The sequence below is a fragment of the Chanodichthys erythropterus genome, chromosome 16 (assembly GCF_024489055.1).
Source record: "Chanodichthys erythropterus isolate Z2021 chromosome 16, ASM2448905v1, whole genome shotgun sequence".
NCBI classification, from domain to species: domain Eukaryota; kingdom Metazoa; phylum Chordata; class Actinopteri; order Cypriniformes; family Xenocyprididae; genus Chanodichthys; species Chanodichthys erythropterus.
In genome coordinates this window covers 17,208,533-17,225,139 of record NC_090236.1, presented here as the reverse complement: position 1 = coordinate 17,225,139, position 16,607 = coordinate 17,208,533, and the positions used below count along the sequence as shown (strand labels likewise).

At 36.5% G+C, this 16,607-nt stretch overlaps 1 protein-coding gene across 1 annotated transcript; it reads left to right on the top strand.

Moving 5' to 3' along the window:
- The first annotated feature begins 241 nt into the window (after positions 1-241).
- gipc2 (GIPC PDZ domain containing family, member 2) lies at positions 242-15,509 on the top strand. Its single transcript, XM_067363532.1, has 6 exons — positions 242-774; positions 8,423-8,608; positions 9,256-9,436; positions 9,921-10,039; positions 10,164-10,245; positions 15,267-15,509. Exons 1-6 carry the CDS (start codon positions 508-510, stop codon positions 15,416-15,418), a joined length of 987 nt encoding a protein of 328 aa, XP_067219633.1. The 5' UTR covers positions 242-507; the 3' UTR covers positions 15,419-15,509.
- Positions 15,510-16,607: the final 1,098 nt, after the last annotated feature.

Here is a 16,607-nt window from a genome sequence, read left to right as displayed (position 1 = left end):
TTATAAACTCGCAATGTGTATTTGTTGGTTGTATAGGCTATAGTTTCTACACACTCGTAACGTAATTTAGAGAGGAAAATGTGTCTTGAGTAGTATTGATGGCATAATAATCACATATTTAGTCGTAGGCTATGTTTATCTTCATCCGCTTCCACCGGTTGGAGTTCAAAAAAAAAAAAAAAAAAAAAAAATCATTAATTGACACCTGAGCCAGGTAAATGGGTTTCTGGATGACGTCACAGCGTCCTGTAGCGCGCGTGCGTTTGGCCGTAGAGTTGTCCATTTTCTGCTCCTCAGCGGCTAGAGCGTTTACAGTAGATCCGCATACTGTCTGATTACTATCTGTTATATACTACCGTTTTAGCCTCTGGGTCGCTTTCGAAGACAGGAAACAAGCGCACCGAACTAAAAGGACCCATTCAACAGGTTGTTTTCCTTCTTTCAATGCTCTAGCTGTCCGGTTCCCGTGTACTTCAGTCCCCCTACGGATTTACAGGAGGAGCGAACATGCCTTTGGGACTACGAAAAAAGAAAAACAAGTCGAGGGAAAGCTCGAACTTAGTGGAAAACGAGGAGGTCAGCGGACATGCAGGTGTCGGGAAGTCCGCGGTGAACGGTGGCGGGCTCCCTCCTCCACCTGCCAGCCTGCGACCGAAACTGGTGTTTCACACGCAGCTCGCGCACGGGAGTCCCACGGGGAGAATCGAGGGCTTCACAAACGTCAAAGAGCTGTACGGCAAAATAGCGGAAGCGTTTAATTTAAGTCAAGATGAGGTAAATATCTACTGTTAAATACAGGCTATTTCAATATCTCAGTGTGAACTTGAGTAAGTAGGCTACGCAGGCAGTGAGTCAGGAATAAATTATACAAACGAAGTTGCAAATCAAAAACCTCCTCGTGAAATATAGCCTACTGTCTGGTGTTTGCATAAGGTGCGTCTTTCTGGGAGCTTAAAATGGGAGTCGTTGACTTTTTTTTTTTGTTTTGCTTTCAGAAATGAGTTTTGGTTGCATCCTGAAAGCACTCTTTGTAAAGACACATTTTACATTTTCCAGGGAGTTGCCAAAATAAAAATGTTATATGAGTCAATGACATAAGGATATGATAAAAATTAGATTCTTAGCTATACAAAAATCTAGTTTAAAGCACCTGCCAGGTGCTTAGAAATGCCATTTTAGTTAGTCTGTTTGACATGAACAGAAAAATTTCATATAGGTTTAAAGCAGTGGTTCTCAACCAGGGGTCCGGGGCCTCAAGATGACTTAAAATTATGTTAAGTAAGACAAAACAAGCATTAAAATAAGATAAATTCTTCAAGAATTTGCTTTTTCAAAAAACTTTTCTCTGTTTCAGTGTTGGTTTAATTCCTGTTTTGCCTTTGCAGTGCAACAAAAAATGTATTTTAAAGTTATTTTAGCTTTATGTCACTGACTCATATACTACATGAATTTGAAAGCACCACATAATTCTGGTAATAACACTCTCACGGCAATTTGTACCTATTTTATGTTTTGTTGAATTGGTGGCTATTTCATATTTCATACAATCTTATTCTCGTACAATCTGCTTATGCCTCCTTTTTGTCAGTCGAAAAGAAATTAAGGTTTTTGATGAAAACATTCCAGGATTATTCTCCTTATAGTAGACGTCAATGGCTTCAAGATGGTTGAAGGTCAAAATTACAGTTTCAGTGCAACTTCAAAGGGCTTTAAATGATACCAGACGAGGAATAAGGGTCTTATCTAGTGAAACGATCATCTTCGGAAAAAAATACAACTGTATATGCTTTATAAACACAAAATATTGCCTTGAATGTACTTCCGCTTTCAGCATTCTTCAAAAACGCTTGCGCTGTTTGTCCTACGCCTTCGCTATTCTACTTACGGAAAAAAACTAAACTGGTGTTGCGTTCGTTCCGTAAGTAGAATAGGGAATTTTTTTTTTTAGTAGAATTTTTACCTTCAACCGTCTGGAGGCCATTGAAGTCATCTAATAAGGAGAATAATCCTGGAATGTTTTCCTCAAAAACCTTAATTTCTTTTCGACTGACGAAAGAAAGACATGAACATCTTGGATGACATGGGGGTGAGTAAATTATCAGGAAAAGTTTATTTAAAAGTGGACTAATCCTTTAAGGATGTAACAGGGTTCTTGAATTTGGTATTTGCAACTTAAAAGCTTCTTGAATTTAGAATTTGGTTGTTGGAGGTTAAAAATAATTCTTGATGAAGCATTAAAGATGCTTTGCAGTTTAGTATATTTGTGTCTGGGCGCACAGATTCTTTCTAAATCGCTAATAAACTAAAAAGTTCTTTGTTGAAAACATTAAGGTTCTCCCATGGCATCAAGTGTTAAAAAATCTTTTTGGTTGTAACTGAAACGTTTAATTATGTGAGTGTGAGTGAGTGAATGTGTGCCTGGCCTCTCATATATCAGTTGATCCTCATTGGTCCTCACAAGTCTCCTGCTAGTTCCTGTGCTGAAAACTCTTAAGGGGGTTCATGCCAAAAACCAGTCAGACAAGTAACCAGACTAGACAGATCTATCAGGTGTGTGGAGTTTAAAGGATTTGAAGGTCAGCCAACAGATGATGGTATTCTAAAAATTAATCAATTGTTGGCCTTGTGAATTGTATCTATTGCTGATCCAACACAGTTTCTTTATGTTTAGTCATTTGCGTGTTCATGATGGTATATAGGAACATTGCAGGTCCTCGGAGGAAGTCCCTCACATCCTGTTACAGTGGGTACAACCCTAACACATGATGATAAATCGCTCCGGCCTCCCCGGGGATGGAGGTTGTGTGGACGGAGTAGTGCATACTGTGCACCATTACTCTTTCCCATGTGTTGCCTGTTGATTGCTAGATGACTCTGTAGTTACCAGGATATCGGGATGAATTTTGTATCCAGTAAATTGGCTACCTTTGCGATTTGAGCAGTAATTTAAAAGCTGTTATATGTAATGGATTGTTTGGTGTACTGCCAATATCATAACACACAAGGCATTCAAAACTGCACCATGTTGACTTTGAGAAAATTAAGTACCGGTACACCCAGTTAAAAGGGCAGTGTCGATTAGGTTAAACTGCTCTCTGTTAACATGTTAACATGTGTACAAAATTCATTACCTTCCTTTGCAAAATTAATGTGACAAAGAGACTCCTCTTGTCAAGTAAATTGCAGACTGAAGCCAGACTTTTCAGCCATAATTGTTAAGATGGTTTAACACACAGGTAAACCAAAGACATTGTAAAGATGTATCTGTAATTTTACAGAACTTCACTGGTCAAAGTCTGTTTATTATCATGACATAGGAACTCTGTTGCGCATGCTGGACTATGTGACTTCACTGAAGTTTCTTTTCATGGAGCCAAAATGTCATTTGTTTAGCATTTGCATGCAGGTGCGGATGTCTGGACAATGTGTCGTCTGCTCAACAGCTTTCTATGTTTTTCAGTGTCGGTTATTTAGAATTATTGGTATTGGTTGTTTGAATTGGCAGGACTAACCTGAATATTTGAAAACGAGTTTTTGTTCTTATGACAGCAAGCAATCTGAAGCAGTCTCCTCATTGAAGGCCTCATTATATAATACTAAAAATGAACTGGGAAGTTCTGTTCTATGGGAGTGAAAGTATGTTTGTAGTATTGCTAATGGAGTTATAATGAGAACCCAGATAAAAGCTGTAACCCATGAATTTTCTATTAAGTCTGAAGAAAGCAGTGTTGAAAATGTTGCCATTTGTGTTATTTTTAAAATTCAAATGAGTAGTCAGGGAGACTGTATTTTTAAAAAGCTGGATAGACCACAGCATTGTTGATTAGCATCAGCCTTATCTGATGTGATAGGAACACACAATATATCTCAGTGTGACATTAGCATATGGCCCCTGGTGAGATTATTTACAAATATTCCTGTAATGCTTCATAGATTGTATCATCCAATGTAGATACAAAATCAGTCCCCTGTGTAACCCTTCAATAAATAAACCAAACAATAAATTCCAGTTAGGTCAGTATTTATCAGTTTGATTTATGCACTGGCAAGGTATGCAATTCCTTGTTGTGTTCAATAAGAAGAATTTTGTAAAGCTCAGTAAGAACATGTGCAGGTCATATTTTACCCTAAAATCATAGAGAAGTTAAACATTTTATATTTTGCGTATAAAGAATTAAGCCTATTTTAATGTCTATTAAAGAAAAATAGCTGGTGTTTTGTTGCACTAAAAGTTGCAGATATAGACTACACTGTTTAAAATGTCTTTTTATCTTGGGAAATGGGTCAAAAACATTTCATGACTTACACTGCAATGCACAGTTTTTTGTCCAATTAATTAGAATGCCTCACCTCTAACACCACCAGCCTAGAATTATAGTTTATGGAATTATAATTCAACTAAAGCATATTGGCCATTTATGTATATGTCAGAATGTCTATTTCCAGTGCAGACTTCCTGTTTCAATATTTCAACAATGGGAATAATGTCAATCTTACATTTACTCCAGTACATTTCATTATATATATATATATAATGGGGGATGAGTTGTGTAATATCTTTGGGGATGTATTGACACCCTACAAAGCATATCATATTATATTGCAATACTTTTCACCCACACTGAGAACTGGGGCTGATCCTAGAGTACTCAGAGTTATTATAAGGAATATGATTTATCAGTGCTGTAACATGTCCTTCAAGTATGTACTTGCTGTTGTCAGCTAAATGGAATGTGTTCAAACACAACATAATTTGAGTCGCACCTTTATTGAAACCCGTTTAGATGGTTATGTTGTAACTTCAGACGCCAGTCTGTGTTTTTTTGAATAAACACGTTTTAACATTATGGATGTTAGATGGGTTTATTACTTTTACTTTATGAAAAGTACAAGGTAATGACAAAAAAATTATATCCTATTGAAGTATATTTGACTTCAATGGGATAGTTCTCCCAAAAATGTTATCAATTTCTTTCCAAACCTGTATGACTTCTGTGAAACACAAAAGAAGTGAGAGTAATTGATGACAGAATTAAAGTTTTTGAATGAACTATCCCTTTAACAGTTGTCATGTTTGGTTTGTTGTTAAATATAAAAGTAAGTTGACCTAATTTCACTTTAATTCACAGGGTAAGCAAAGTAAAGTTTTGAACCCTTCCTTCACCTCATCAAAGTTAATGGTTACCTGTGGAAAATGTTGATGTTTCTTATTTTGCTGTTGTGAATGGATTTACACGGTAATATCTAAGCTAGCTGGTTAGTCAGTCGCTGTAATGAATGATTTGATGATTCTCTTCACTTCATCAACAAACATGTTGGTGTGGTGTTAAACCTGGCTGTTTCAGCATTTTGACCTGTTAAACTGTTAATCTTTCAAAGCCTCAACCTGCCGTATACATCATGTTTGTTCTTTTTTTCTTTTGGTCTGTTATTAATGCCGGCTTAATCTTTAGGCTCTGCTCATTCATTCTTTAGAGCAGATTGCCCTACCAAGACCCCAAAATAGCACCCGGTTACCAAAGAAACGGGCCACTCTCTATCCAACAAAAATGCAGATTTGTCCCACAATCCACTTTTTTTCCACAGAAGTGTTGTAGTAGATCACTATAATCCTCTGTATTGGCTAACACAGTTGCTTTGATAAGCTCAGTTGATTTCTTGCCTGTTTCAAGAATGTGCTTCTGAAAGGTCGGCCTGTTGCAATCCTGTGGGTGTGTCTCGTATCGAAGGTGAAACATTTGCCAGTTGAAGGAGGTTTTTCTCACATGATGTGGGCGGGTACGTCAGATCCGTTGTGTCTCTAAAAACGCGCAATGTGTAAGAGGAAGCATGATGTCAGTCGCAGCCTTGGTAACGCAGTGTAGGTGTCCATGAATCCGCCCACAGATATGGCAAAGATCCGCCCCCCTCCTGTCCCTGCGAAAGCTCTCCCTTAATCCTGGCCCTTTTGATAGGCTCTGGTAACCAGGGCAACAGTCTTGTATGTCAGCTGATGTGTGTCCAAAGTGCTTGCAGAGCACAAAAGGGGGAGAAAACAAGTCTGCTTTGTTGGAGTGTCTGCTGCACCACCAAAGGTCGCTATAAAGAGCTGATATGGACTGATCTTTTCTCTTACGCCAGATTCTCTTGTTAAATTGCGTCCAAAGGTTGTCCTTACCTAGAACATGCGTGTGTTCTTAAGAGGATGAAATCATGTTTACAATCAAGTCATGAAGCAAGTGAAATACTTTAGTCTTTCTTGACTTGTTATACAATACTGCTGTGGAGCAACTAAACGCTTTGTTGTCATCAAGTGTTCATTGGCCCGGCCCATTAAATCTGGTGTCTCAGGTTGCCAGGTCTCATGTTTCCTCGCTGCTGCCAGACACTGACAGACATGATGCCAGATTTTTAGATGATTGACACCAAGGTGACCCCATCTGTCTGTGTGGACATTGGTTATGGGGGTTTGAACATCCTGCCATCTGCATTTTATTCTTCTTGCTTTTATGTATTTGTTTGTTTGTTTGTTTTTTTTGTTTTTTTTTATCATCTAGATGGATTGGCCATAGCCTTAAAAAATGTGGTGCAGCCGTGATTTATCTTAAAATTAATTCATTTTCTTAACATGCTTAACATTTTTTTAAAGGTTCTCAGCAATTAAAGTGTTTAGAAACAAAGTATTTGCGGTTCTTTTGAGATTCAGTAAAGAATGACCTTACATTTTTGTTCTATAAAGTGTTGCCTTCTTCAGTGTAGTCGACAATTATTTTTCCAGTAAATCACATAAAACTAAAATGTTTTAAAAAATACCATTCACTTAAGCATACTGTATCTGTGATTCATATTCCAGCCACAGAAATTAGATATTTTATTTTCAATTTAATACAGTTATTGCTATTATTGGTCGCTCGAAATTACACGAAGACCTTAAATATCATTAAAAATCTATTTAAAGAGATCAATAACCCTATCCCAAAAAATACATTTAAACCATATAAAATTTTCACAGAATTTTCATGAAAAAAAAATTTGTACAAATGAGGATACTTTCTAATCTATGTAGGCCTCCATTGTCACTGTAGATTGTATGCGTTTCCGTCTGTTCTGTTTATGCAGTTTTTCTTTGACTACTTTGTGAATCGTCACCCCTAGGGCACAGTTAGTAATTACTGTAATTACTGCAACAACAACAACAACAAAAAATTAAATGCGCATGTGCAACCTGCAGTTACAAAAATCCTGTTGTGCGTGTACTCCTGATGACGAAATTTGCGTCACACGCACTGTATGCTGACCCTCACATCTGCGTAAAAACTGAATAATACTTTGGGCTTTAGCATGTTAAAATTATTTAGGATTTCATCCAGATTATGAGAGATAATAGGAGTAAAAAAAAAATTCTGTCAAGAAATCTGCTGAGCTTTATTTAATACTGCAGTGCAAATTCTTATTTCTGTTTTATCTTCTAAAAATATTAGAATATATTTGGTGACTTTCTAACATTTTCTAATATAACAAATGAAGATTTTATATTTCTGACTGTGGGATCAGCTACTAAATTAAATTTAGTAAAGTTGCATAAATCCTTAAAGGGTTATTTCACCCAAAAATGAAAATTCTGTCATTTATTACTTATCCTCATGCCGTTCCACACCCGTAAGACCTTTGTTCATCTTCAGAACACAAATTAAGATATTTTAGTTGAAATCCAATAGCTTTGTGAGGCCTCCATAGGGAGCAATGACACATTAATGTACTAAAAACATATTTAAATCAGTTCATGTGAGCACAGCGGTTCAATATTAATATTATAAAGTGACAAGAATATTTTTGGAGCGCCAAAAAAAACAAAATAATGACTTATTTGGTGATGGCCGATTTCAAAACACTGCTTCATGAAGCTTCGGAGCAAAAATGAATCAGTGTGTCGAATCATGATTCAGATCGTGTGTCAAACTGCCAAAGGCTGAAATCACGTGACTTTGGCGCTCCGAACAGCAGATTCGATACACTGATTCATTTGTGCTCTGAAGCTTCATGAAGCAGTGTTTTGAAATCGGCCATCACTAAAGTCGTTATTTAGGTTTTTTTGGCGCACCAAAAATATTCTCGTCGCTTTATAATATTAATATTGAACAACTGTACTCACATGAACCGATTTAAATATGTTTTTAGTACCTTTATGGATCTTGAGAGAGGAAGTGTCCATTGCTCCCTAAGGAGGCCTCACGGAGCCATCGGATTTCAACTAAACTATCTTAATTTGTGTTCTGAAGATTAACTAAGGTCTTACGGGTGTGGAACGGCATGAGGGTAAGTAATAAATGACAGAATTTTCATTTTTGGGTGAACTAACCCTTTAATGTTCTCACTGGATGTTTTATTTTAAAAATTGTCATGTTACTAAAGTTGAAACTCTCCTCTAAATGTATTACAACAGATCCTATTTTGCACACTTAACACCCACAAAATTGATATGGAAAAGCTGCTGGGAGGGCAGATAGGACTGGAGGACTTCATCTTCGCTCACATAAAAGGGATCAAAAAGGAGGTGGAGGTGTACAAATCTGAGGAGGCACTTGGGCTCACCATCACAGACAATGGAGCTGGATACGCCTTCATAAAGGTAGACTCACAATGATGCTTCTTTCTAGAACAGGCTGTTATTATGGGATGCCGCCCCTTTAGCAGCAGTGCAGTGCACATACTGTAGCTTGTCGTAGTACTAGCCCTTCCTGTACAGATAATGATTTGCATGTTTTTGAAAGTAAACAAATCTAGTGCCTGAAGAGAATTATATGACTTTGTGTAAATTGTAAGATATCCCTCTGCACAAATAAAAACATTATTTACCCTTTTGTCTGATGCTGGCTTTGTTTGCCATGCTTTGATTGAGAGAAGTTAATAAATGCATTTATAAGTTGTAATTTAAAAGAACGGCACCGGTCTTTGTAAGATCGCATGCTGTAGTTGTAGCTCTGAAAGATGAATTTGTATCTTTAAAGCAAAGTGTCAGTTGTTTCAATCCCATTTTTTGAATTGTTTTTATATATATATATATATATATATATATATATATATATATATATATATATATATATATATATATATATATATATATATATATATATATATATATATATATATATATATATTATTTTAAGACTAGGTATTGTGTTAAAGTAAAAGTACACCGTAAAATATATTTGTTCAATTGCTACTTTAACATAAGTTATTCTTAAAGCTGAAGCATGTGTGTTTTCCATTTGGCAGCGTATCAAAGAGGGCAGTGTGGTGGATGGGGTGAAGGTGATCTGTGTGGGAGATCATATTGAATGCATTAATGGAAAGAACATCGTGGGGATGCGGCACTATGAGGTGGCACGAATGCTGAAGGAGCTGCCCAAAGATCAGTCCTTCACCCTCAAACTGGTGGAGCCCATGAAAGCCTTCGGTTTGTTGTTCATGCTTGTTGAAGTACTATTTTTAGATATTCTTAATTTTGAATGTTGTACATGACTGGAACAAAATCTAGATAATGCAGTACAACAGTTGGTTTCTGAAGTAAATATCCCATTATATTTTTCCAGAGAATTTTATTTTCAGACAAGTATAAATCTTTCGAAACAAAGCTTTAAGTTTGAAAAGTGATGGTATTTGCTTCTCAACAAGCCACAAGTCAATGACTTCAATCTGATTTTGAAATAAAAATGTTTAATTGCTGAATATAGCCATAATCCTCAAGAGAGATCTACCAATCAGAGAAGCCATGGCAATGGAAACTGCAGCAAAAGAGCTCAGCAGGGTCACTCCCATAAGGCATTGAGATTGACGAGTCTTCTATTTCTCCTCAGAATTCATTATGTGATCTATCTAATGTAAAAAAAAAAAAATATATATATATATATATATATATAATATGTTCTCTCATTTGGCAGAAATGCTTGAACCAAGGTCAAGAGGAGGCGCAGGCAAAACCTCAGGAGATGGCAAAATAGGCACAGGCAGAGAAACCCTCAGATTGCGCTCAAAGGGACCTGCAACAGTCGAGGAGATGGTAACTGTGTTTTCTCAATGTTTCTGTAGCTTGTAATAGTATTAGCAACATGGTCACTGATAATTGAATAGTACTACGGTCATAAAGTTCACTTGAAGTCTAATGCCTTTTTATTCCTCTACAGCCCACTGAGTTTGAAGAGAAGGCAGTAAAGAGAGTGGATGACCTTCTTGAGAGTTACATGGGCATTAGAGACACTGAATTAGGTGAGACTTCTGTAGTGTCCATCACGTCATGGAGTGTTTATCACCTATTACAAGAGTTTCCTGGCCAAGAGGGCAATGACAAATAACATAAATTTACAAATTCACAACATTATACCAGACAACACAATCAAGAATCACAACAACAAATTACCAGAGGATAAAACACTGAATGAGTTTAAGGTACTTTAATCAGATTCTGTGATGGAAGCACGGTAAGCTTTAAATTATTTAGTAGATTATTCCAAGCAAAGCGTTATATTTAAAGGTTCTCTAAGCGATCCTGAGCGGAGTAACTTCCTGTTGACGTTCGAAGTGTTGTCAAACAAAACAGAGGCTAGCCAGACCCTCCCTCTTTAGGCATGTAGACACACTGCATGTGTTCGAAATTGCCCCCCATACTCTCATTCACTCTTCCCTACGTTACTCCACTAATATAGTCCACTTGAAGTTAATGAAAATGAGACACTGAGTGTGATTCTTTAACTCCAGTAGTAAAATTATCTTGAACTCTGTCATGGAAACTAGCATGTATAAACCTAAATTAAACAATTTAATAATCAATTAAAAAGGAATGATCTTACTCTGTACCCACATTGAACCAGCAGTTTGGAAAATGGAGGGAAGAATGGATGATTCAGCTACAGGCGTTGCCATCTGGCGAGACGTGGGAATTCATTCAGCATGACCCTCACAGTGCATTATGGGTATTGTCTAGCTGTTGAACATACATCAGTTGTACACTTGTTATTGTGGTGCATTATGGGATTGAATAAGTGCATTTAATAATGTCCACTATGGTTTCAGACACCACTACAAATGGCTGTCCTCTCAAATAGTACCATATTTAAGGCATAGGGGGCGATTTCAGACACAGCCATGGTCAAGACAATCTGCTGAAGTTCAAACTCAGCATTAGAATGGAGAAGAAAGAGGATTTAAGTGACTTTGGTTGGTTTTTGGTTAGCATGGTAGTTTGTGCCAGACAGGCTGGTATGAGTATTTCAGGAACTGCTGATCTACTGGGATTTTCATGCACAACCATCTCTAGGGTTTACAGAGAAAAGGAGAAAATATCCAGGGAGCAGCAGTTCTGTGGTTGACAATGCCTTGTTGATGCCAGAGGTTAGAGGAAAATGGCCAGATTGATTCATGCTGATAGAAAGGCAGCAGTAACTCAAATAACCACTGGTTACACCCGAGGTCTGCAGAAGAACGTTTCTGAATGCGCAACATGTCGAACCTTCAAGCAGATGGGCTACAGCAGCAGAAGACCACACTGGGCGACACTCCTGTCTGCTAAGAACAGGCAACTGAGGCTACAATTCGCACAGGCTTACCAAAATGGCATATTAGAAGATTGAAAAAACATTGCCTGGTCTGATGAGTCTCGATTTCTGCTGCGACATTCAGATGATAGGGTCAGAATTTGCTGTAAAAAACATAAAAAGCATGGATCCAACCTGGCTAGCAACAACGGTTCAGGCTGCTTCTTGCCACACTTTGGGCCACAATACCAACTGAGCATTGTTTAAATGCCACAGCCTACCTGAGTATTGTCAAAGACTATAGAATAACACAAGACGTGCCACTCGTATTGTTTTGAATGGGAGAAAGTGTAACTCGCAATATGGCGGAATAAGTCCCGCCTTCTAAATAAGAGCTAATCGCCGACTGGTAAAGTCATCGCGTCACTTCAGCAGCCGTTAGAATCATTGGTCAGACACAGTCAGACTCGCGCCTCCTAAGAGACACGCATTTAGGTCTGTGCATGCGCATTAGCTTGATCCAGCCTGAAAAATACTTTTTTTTTTTTGTCATGATTCGAGTGTTTTGAAACTTAATTTATGAGCCGGTTGTTGTTAAATTTCATTGGATGATTTCAAACATGAAATTTAATCGTAAGGTTGGCGAACAGTTTTGGAGAATTTGATGTTTCCCCATTCAAAGAGATAGGAGCTGCATGATGCCCAGGATGGCCGAGAGGTGTTTCAAAGATGGCCGCCAAGTGAAATGACTTGTCTTAAAGGGACTTTGGTATTGTTGCTGACCATGTCCATCCCTCTATGACCACAGTGTACCCATCTTCTAAAGCTATTTCCAGCAGGAAAGCGAACCATGTCACAAAGCTCAAATAATCTCAAAATGTTTTCTTGAACATGACATTGAGTTCACTATACTCAAATGGCCTTCACGGTCAACAGGTCTCCATCCAATAGAGCACTTTTAAGATGTGGTGGAACAGGAGATTAAGGTGTAACGACTAAAGTGGCTGGTGAGTGTATTGGATAAGCTGAGAGACAAACAAGATGGAGGTAACCACAGATAGAATTATAAATAAAGCGGGACCAGTTAAAACTTCTTTTCACAGAGATGGTAACTCAGCCTTATTACATAACGTAAAGTGATGTGTTTGATAGCTACAGCAAGTAATAAAACGTAAAGCACTGTGAAAAACAGTGTCATGTTTTTTAGATGTGTACTGGAGCATTCATATAAAGCAGATCTCCAGAGTCCAATGGTTGTAAAAGGGTTGCAGACACCATTTCCTTCAACTGAAAGAAAATAATATTCTTTTTCTGAAATAAAACCATAATTTGAGCTTAAGTTTAGAAAATTAATTTATCAATACAAAGCTTAAAAGATAACTATCAAATAGAATACCCAAGTAGGCTACTTATAACTAGCAGCACATTGATTGTCTTAGGATTAATTGTTTTATTTGTATTTTAAACCAGTTTAAGTTGACAGACGAGAATCTTCTGCATAAAGATGATACCTATTATTAGGAATGTTATCACAAATGTTGTTTATATACAAGGAAAATAAAATGGGTCCTAGAACTGACTCCTGAGGTACTCCTTTAGAGACATATGAAGTACAATCCTTTAAAAGCACACACTGAGTTCCTACTAAAAGGTAGTTGGCAAATTATTTCAGAGCATTATCCGAGAGACCAACAATTAGTCTCTTTAAAAGGATGTCATGATCAACGTGTCAAAAGCCTTCGATATATCAAGAGAGCTGAACAATTTGTTTTTACAATCCAAGGCATTAATAAGGTCTCTAAAAACTTTAATAGCAGCAACCAGACTGAAAAGGAAAAAGATTATTTATTTTCTGGAAAGTTTTAAATTGTTCATTCACTAAAAAACATTTGAACAGTTGTGTAGGCCTACACATTATTATTATTATTTTTTTTAAGTAAAAATTGATTGTTAAATTAAAAATGTGTGTGTGCACATATGTGTATGTATATGTATGAATAGTGTTGGGGGTAACGCATTACAAGTAACTTGAGTTACATAATCAGATTACTTTTTCAATTAACTAGTAAAGTAATGCATTACTTTTTCAATTAACAACAAAATATCTGTTACTTTTTCAAATAAGTAACACGAGAATAAAAACTGTGAAATACAATCTGAGAATTTTATGGAAACCTGTAATTAGCTATATTAAATTACACAAATATACTTACCCCCAGTTTCACAGACAATGCTTAAGTCTAGTACCAGACTAAAATGCATGTTTGAGCTGTTTTAACTGAAAGCAACTTGCCTTGACATATCTTTAAATATGTCCGTGCCATGGTTTTATCTCAAGATGCACACCAGTAATGTTTTTTCTAGTGAACATTTATAAAAGCTGCTTAAATGTCCTAATTGAACTAAGGCCTAATCCTGATTTAGGCTAAGCCCTGTCTGAGAAACCGGGCCTTTATGTATTTAATCTCACTTTATTAACCAATGTCTTTGCTGCTGACCTTCAATGATCTAATTCAACCATACTAATAAGCAAATATGACTTTAAATTAGATTTAGAAATAAGAGTGGTGAACTTCCTTCTCCTGTATCCTATTCTTCTTTAATCCAGAAAGGCAGCACAACTGAAAGGTTTGTTTGAGCTGCCGTACAGGCGTAAATATGCATTTCCTACAGCCCGAGGCTCATTCATTTTACTTTAGGTGTGAAAGGGCTTTTACATTTGCCAAAAATAGAACTTTTTTTTTATTTTTTTTGGTATAAAAAAACAAACAAGCACACCCAACCCAGAAAAAAAAAAATTAAAAAAAATAATGTAATGCATTACATTTCATAAAAAGTAACTAATGCAATTGGTTACTTTTGGGGATTAATGCAATATTGTAATGCATTACTTTTAAAAGTAACTTTCCTCAAAACTGTTTATGAATATATGAATATAAATGTTAACATTGTGTGTGTGTGTGTGTGTGTGTGTGTGTGTGTGTGTGTGTGTGTGTGTGTGTGTGTGTGTGTGTGTGTGTGTGTGTGTGTGTGTGTGTGTGTGTGTGTACTTGTTTTTGTGAAATATCAGGACATAAATGTGTATAATGACATGGGTATGACATGGGTATTACAAAAAAAGGTGAAATATGAGGACATTCAGCATGTCCCCACTTTTCAAAAGGCTTATAAATCACACAGAATGAGTTTTTGTGAGAAAGTAAAAGTGTGCACAGTTTCCTGTGATGGTTAGGTTTAGGGTTAGGGGTAGTGTAGGGGGATAGTAAATACGGTTTGTACAGTATAAAAACCATTATGTCTATGGAATGTCCCCACATTTCACAAAAACAAACATGTGTGTGTGTGTGTGTGTGTGTGTGTGTGTGTGTGTGTGTGTGTGTGTTTAGATTGATTTATAAATTGTACATTTAATGTGTTGTTAGCAGCAGGGGTCTTTAACTAGTGAGTCACATCAGACAATTCAAAATGCAAATTAATAATAGAGATACTTAATTCAAGTAACCATATAATATATTAAGTGCATATTTAGGACAGCAACATAAATAATTATATGAAATGATTTTGGTACTGTGTTAGGTAACTGCATGATGTCCAATGTAAATATTGTTGTCAAAACAATATGGCTGACCTTTGCATTGTAATTTGGAACAAAAAAAAAAAAAAGATTCATTGCATTAACATATACTATCAATATGTGTCAGGCTCTAAGATATTGCAAAACGGGATGACTTGATCTTTCTTCTCACTTCTGCACAGCGGCCACGATGGTGGAGGTGGGCAGAGACAAGAAGAACCCTGATGAGTTTGCCATGGCTCTGGACGAGGCTCTTGGTGACTTTGCCTTTCCGGATGAGTTTGTGTTTGACGTCTGGGGAGCCATTGGTGACGCCAAACAGGGACGGTTTTAAACGCTGCTACACACACACACACACACACACACACACACACACACACACACACACACACACACACACACACACACACACACACAGCAACAAACTGAAAAACTGCTCTACTCTGAACAGGATTCCCTTGATTTCAGCTGTTTATAGCTAGCATGGGGGAACATTTGAATTTATGTGACAAAGATTTTTTTTTTAAACAAATAAATAAAAATAATAGTAAATTTCACCACTGTATTTGTCTTCACATAATACATTATCAAGCCTTTAAAAAATGCTTCAAAAGCATTTAGTCACCAAGTTTTGACCTATCATGGGGAGAATCTAGAGAGATTATTTCTGTTAGTAGCATAGGTGAAGTAGGGAGTACGAGATTTAACACAAGCCAAGGGAAAGGGTGATGTTTGAAACACTCTTTTGCATAGAGAGAATTTTGTATAGAATTGATATACATCAGTTGTCTTTTTAGAGCTTTTTTAGACCTTTTAATTTATTTAATAAAGTGATAAAACTTTTTAAAAGTTGCAGCATCAATAGCTGGTTGTTATACTTTAGTGAATTCAGAATATACACATGAACATAAAAACATGGTCATACGTTGTTATATCAACCATAAAAATAGTGCCATCCAGATGGTTAATTTCAGAAATGTCACAAATGAATTGATATCGCATTGATTTTTTTTTTTATTATTATTATTGTTTTGACTTTATTGTAAAATACAATCCATAAGGGATCACTTTGATAGATGTTTATTTTTGTGTGCCTTCACTGTTGTTGTCAATTTAATTTTGTATGAACAATTTCTATTTTGCTCAAATCACAGGTATTTGTCTTTGCCTGTTTTTATTAAAGATGAAAAAGATGTACTAAATTACTTTGTGAAGTTGATCATTCATTGCTGATCAAATAATAAACTGTTGCCTATCTTGATCTTTATCATTTTTTGCTTAACATCTTCATGTAAGATTGCTGTTTATCATTTATAACATGTCATTTAATTCTAATTTAAAGCACTGTATTGTGCTTAAACTGTTAGTGCTTTTGCACTTGCTGCAAACACCACCAACAGTAGAGAAGTGGAACAGAGGGAATATCTGGATAATGACTGCCCTCTGCTGTACCACAAATCATGAGGTTATTTGGTTTTTATAACAAGCCTTTCAGACAAAACGGCTCCATAATATGGAACTGA

Coding starts and splice junctions, on each gene's coding strand:
- gipc2 (XM_067363532.1), top strand. CDS start 508: ATGCCTTTGGGACTACGAAAAAAGAAAAACAAGTCGAGGGAAAGCTCG. Junction 10,040..10,163: donor CTGCAACAGTCGAGGAGATG/GTAACTGTGTTT, acceptor ATTCCTCTACAG/CCCACTGAGTTTGAAGAGAA. Junction 10,246..15,266: donor CATTAGAGACACTGAATTAG/GTGAGACTTCTG, acceptor ACTTCTGCACAG/CGGCCACGATGGTGGAGGTG.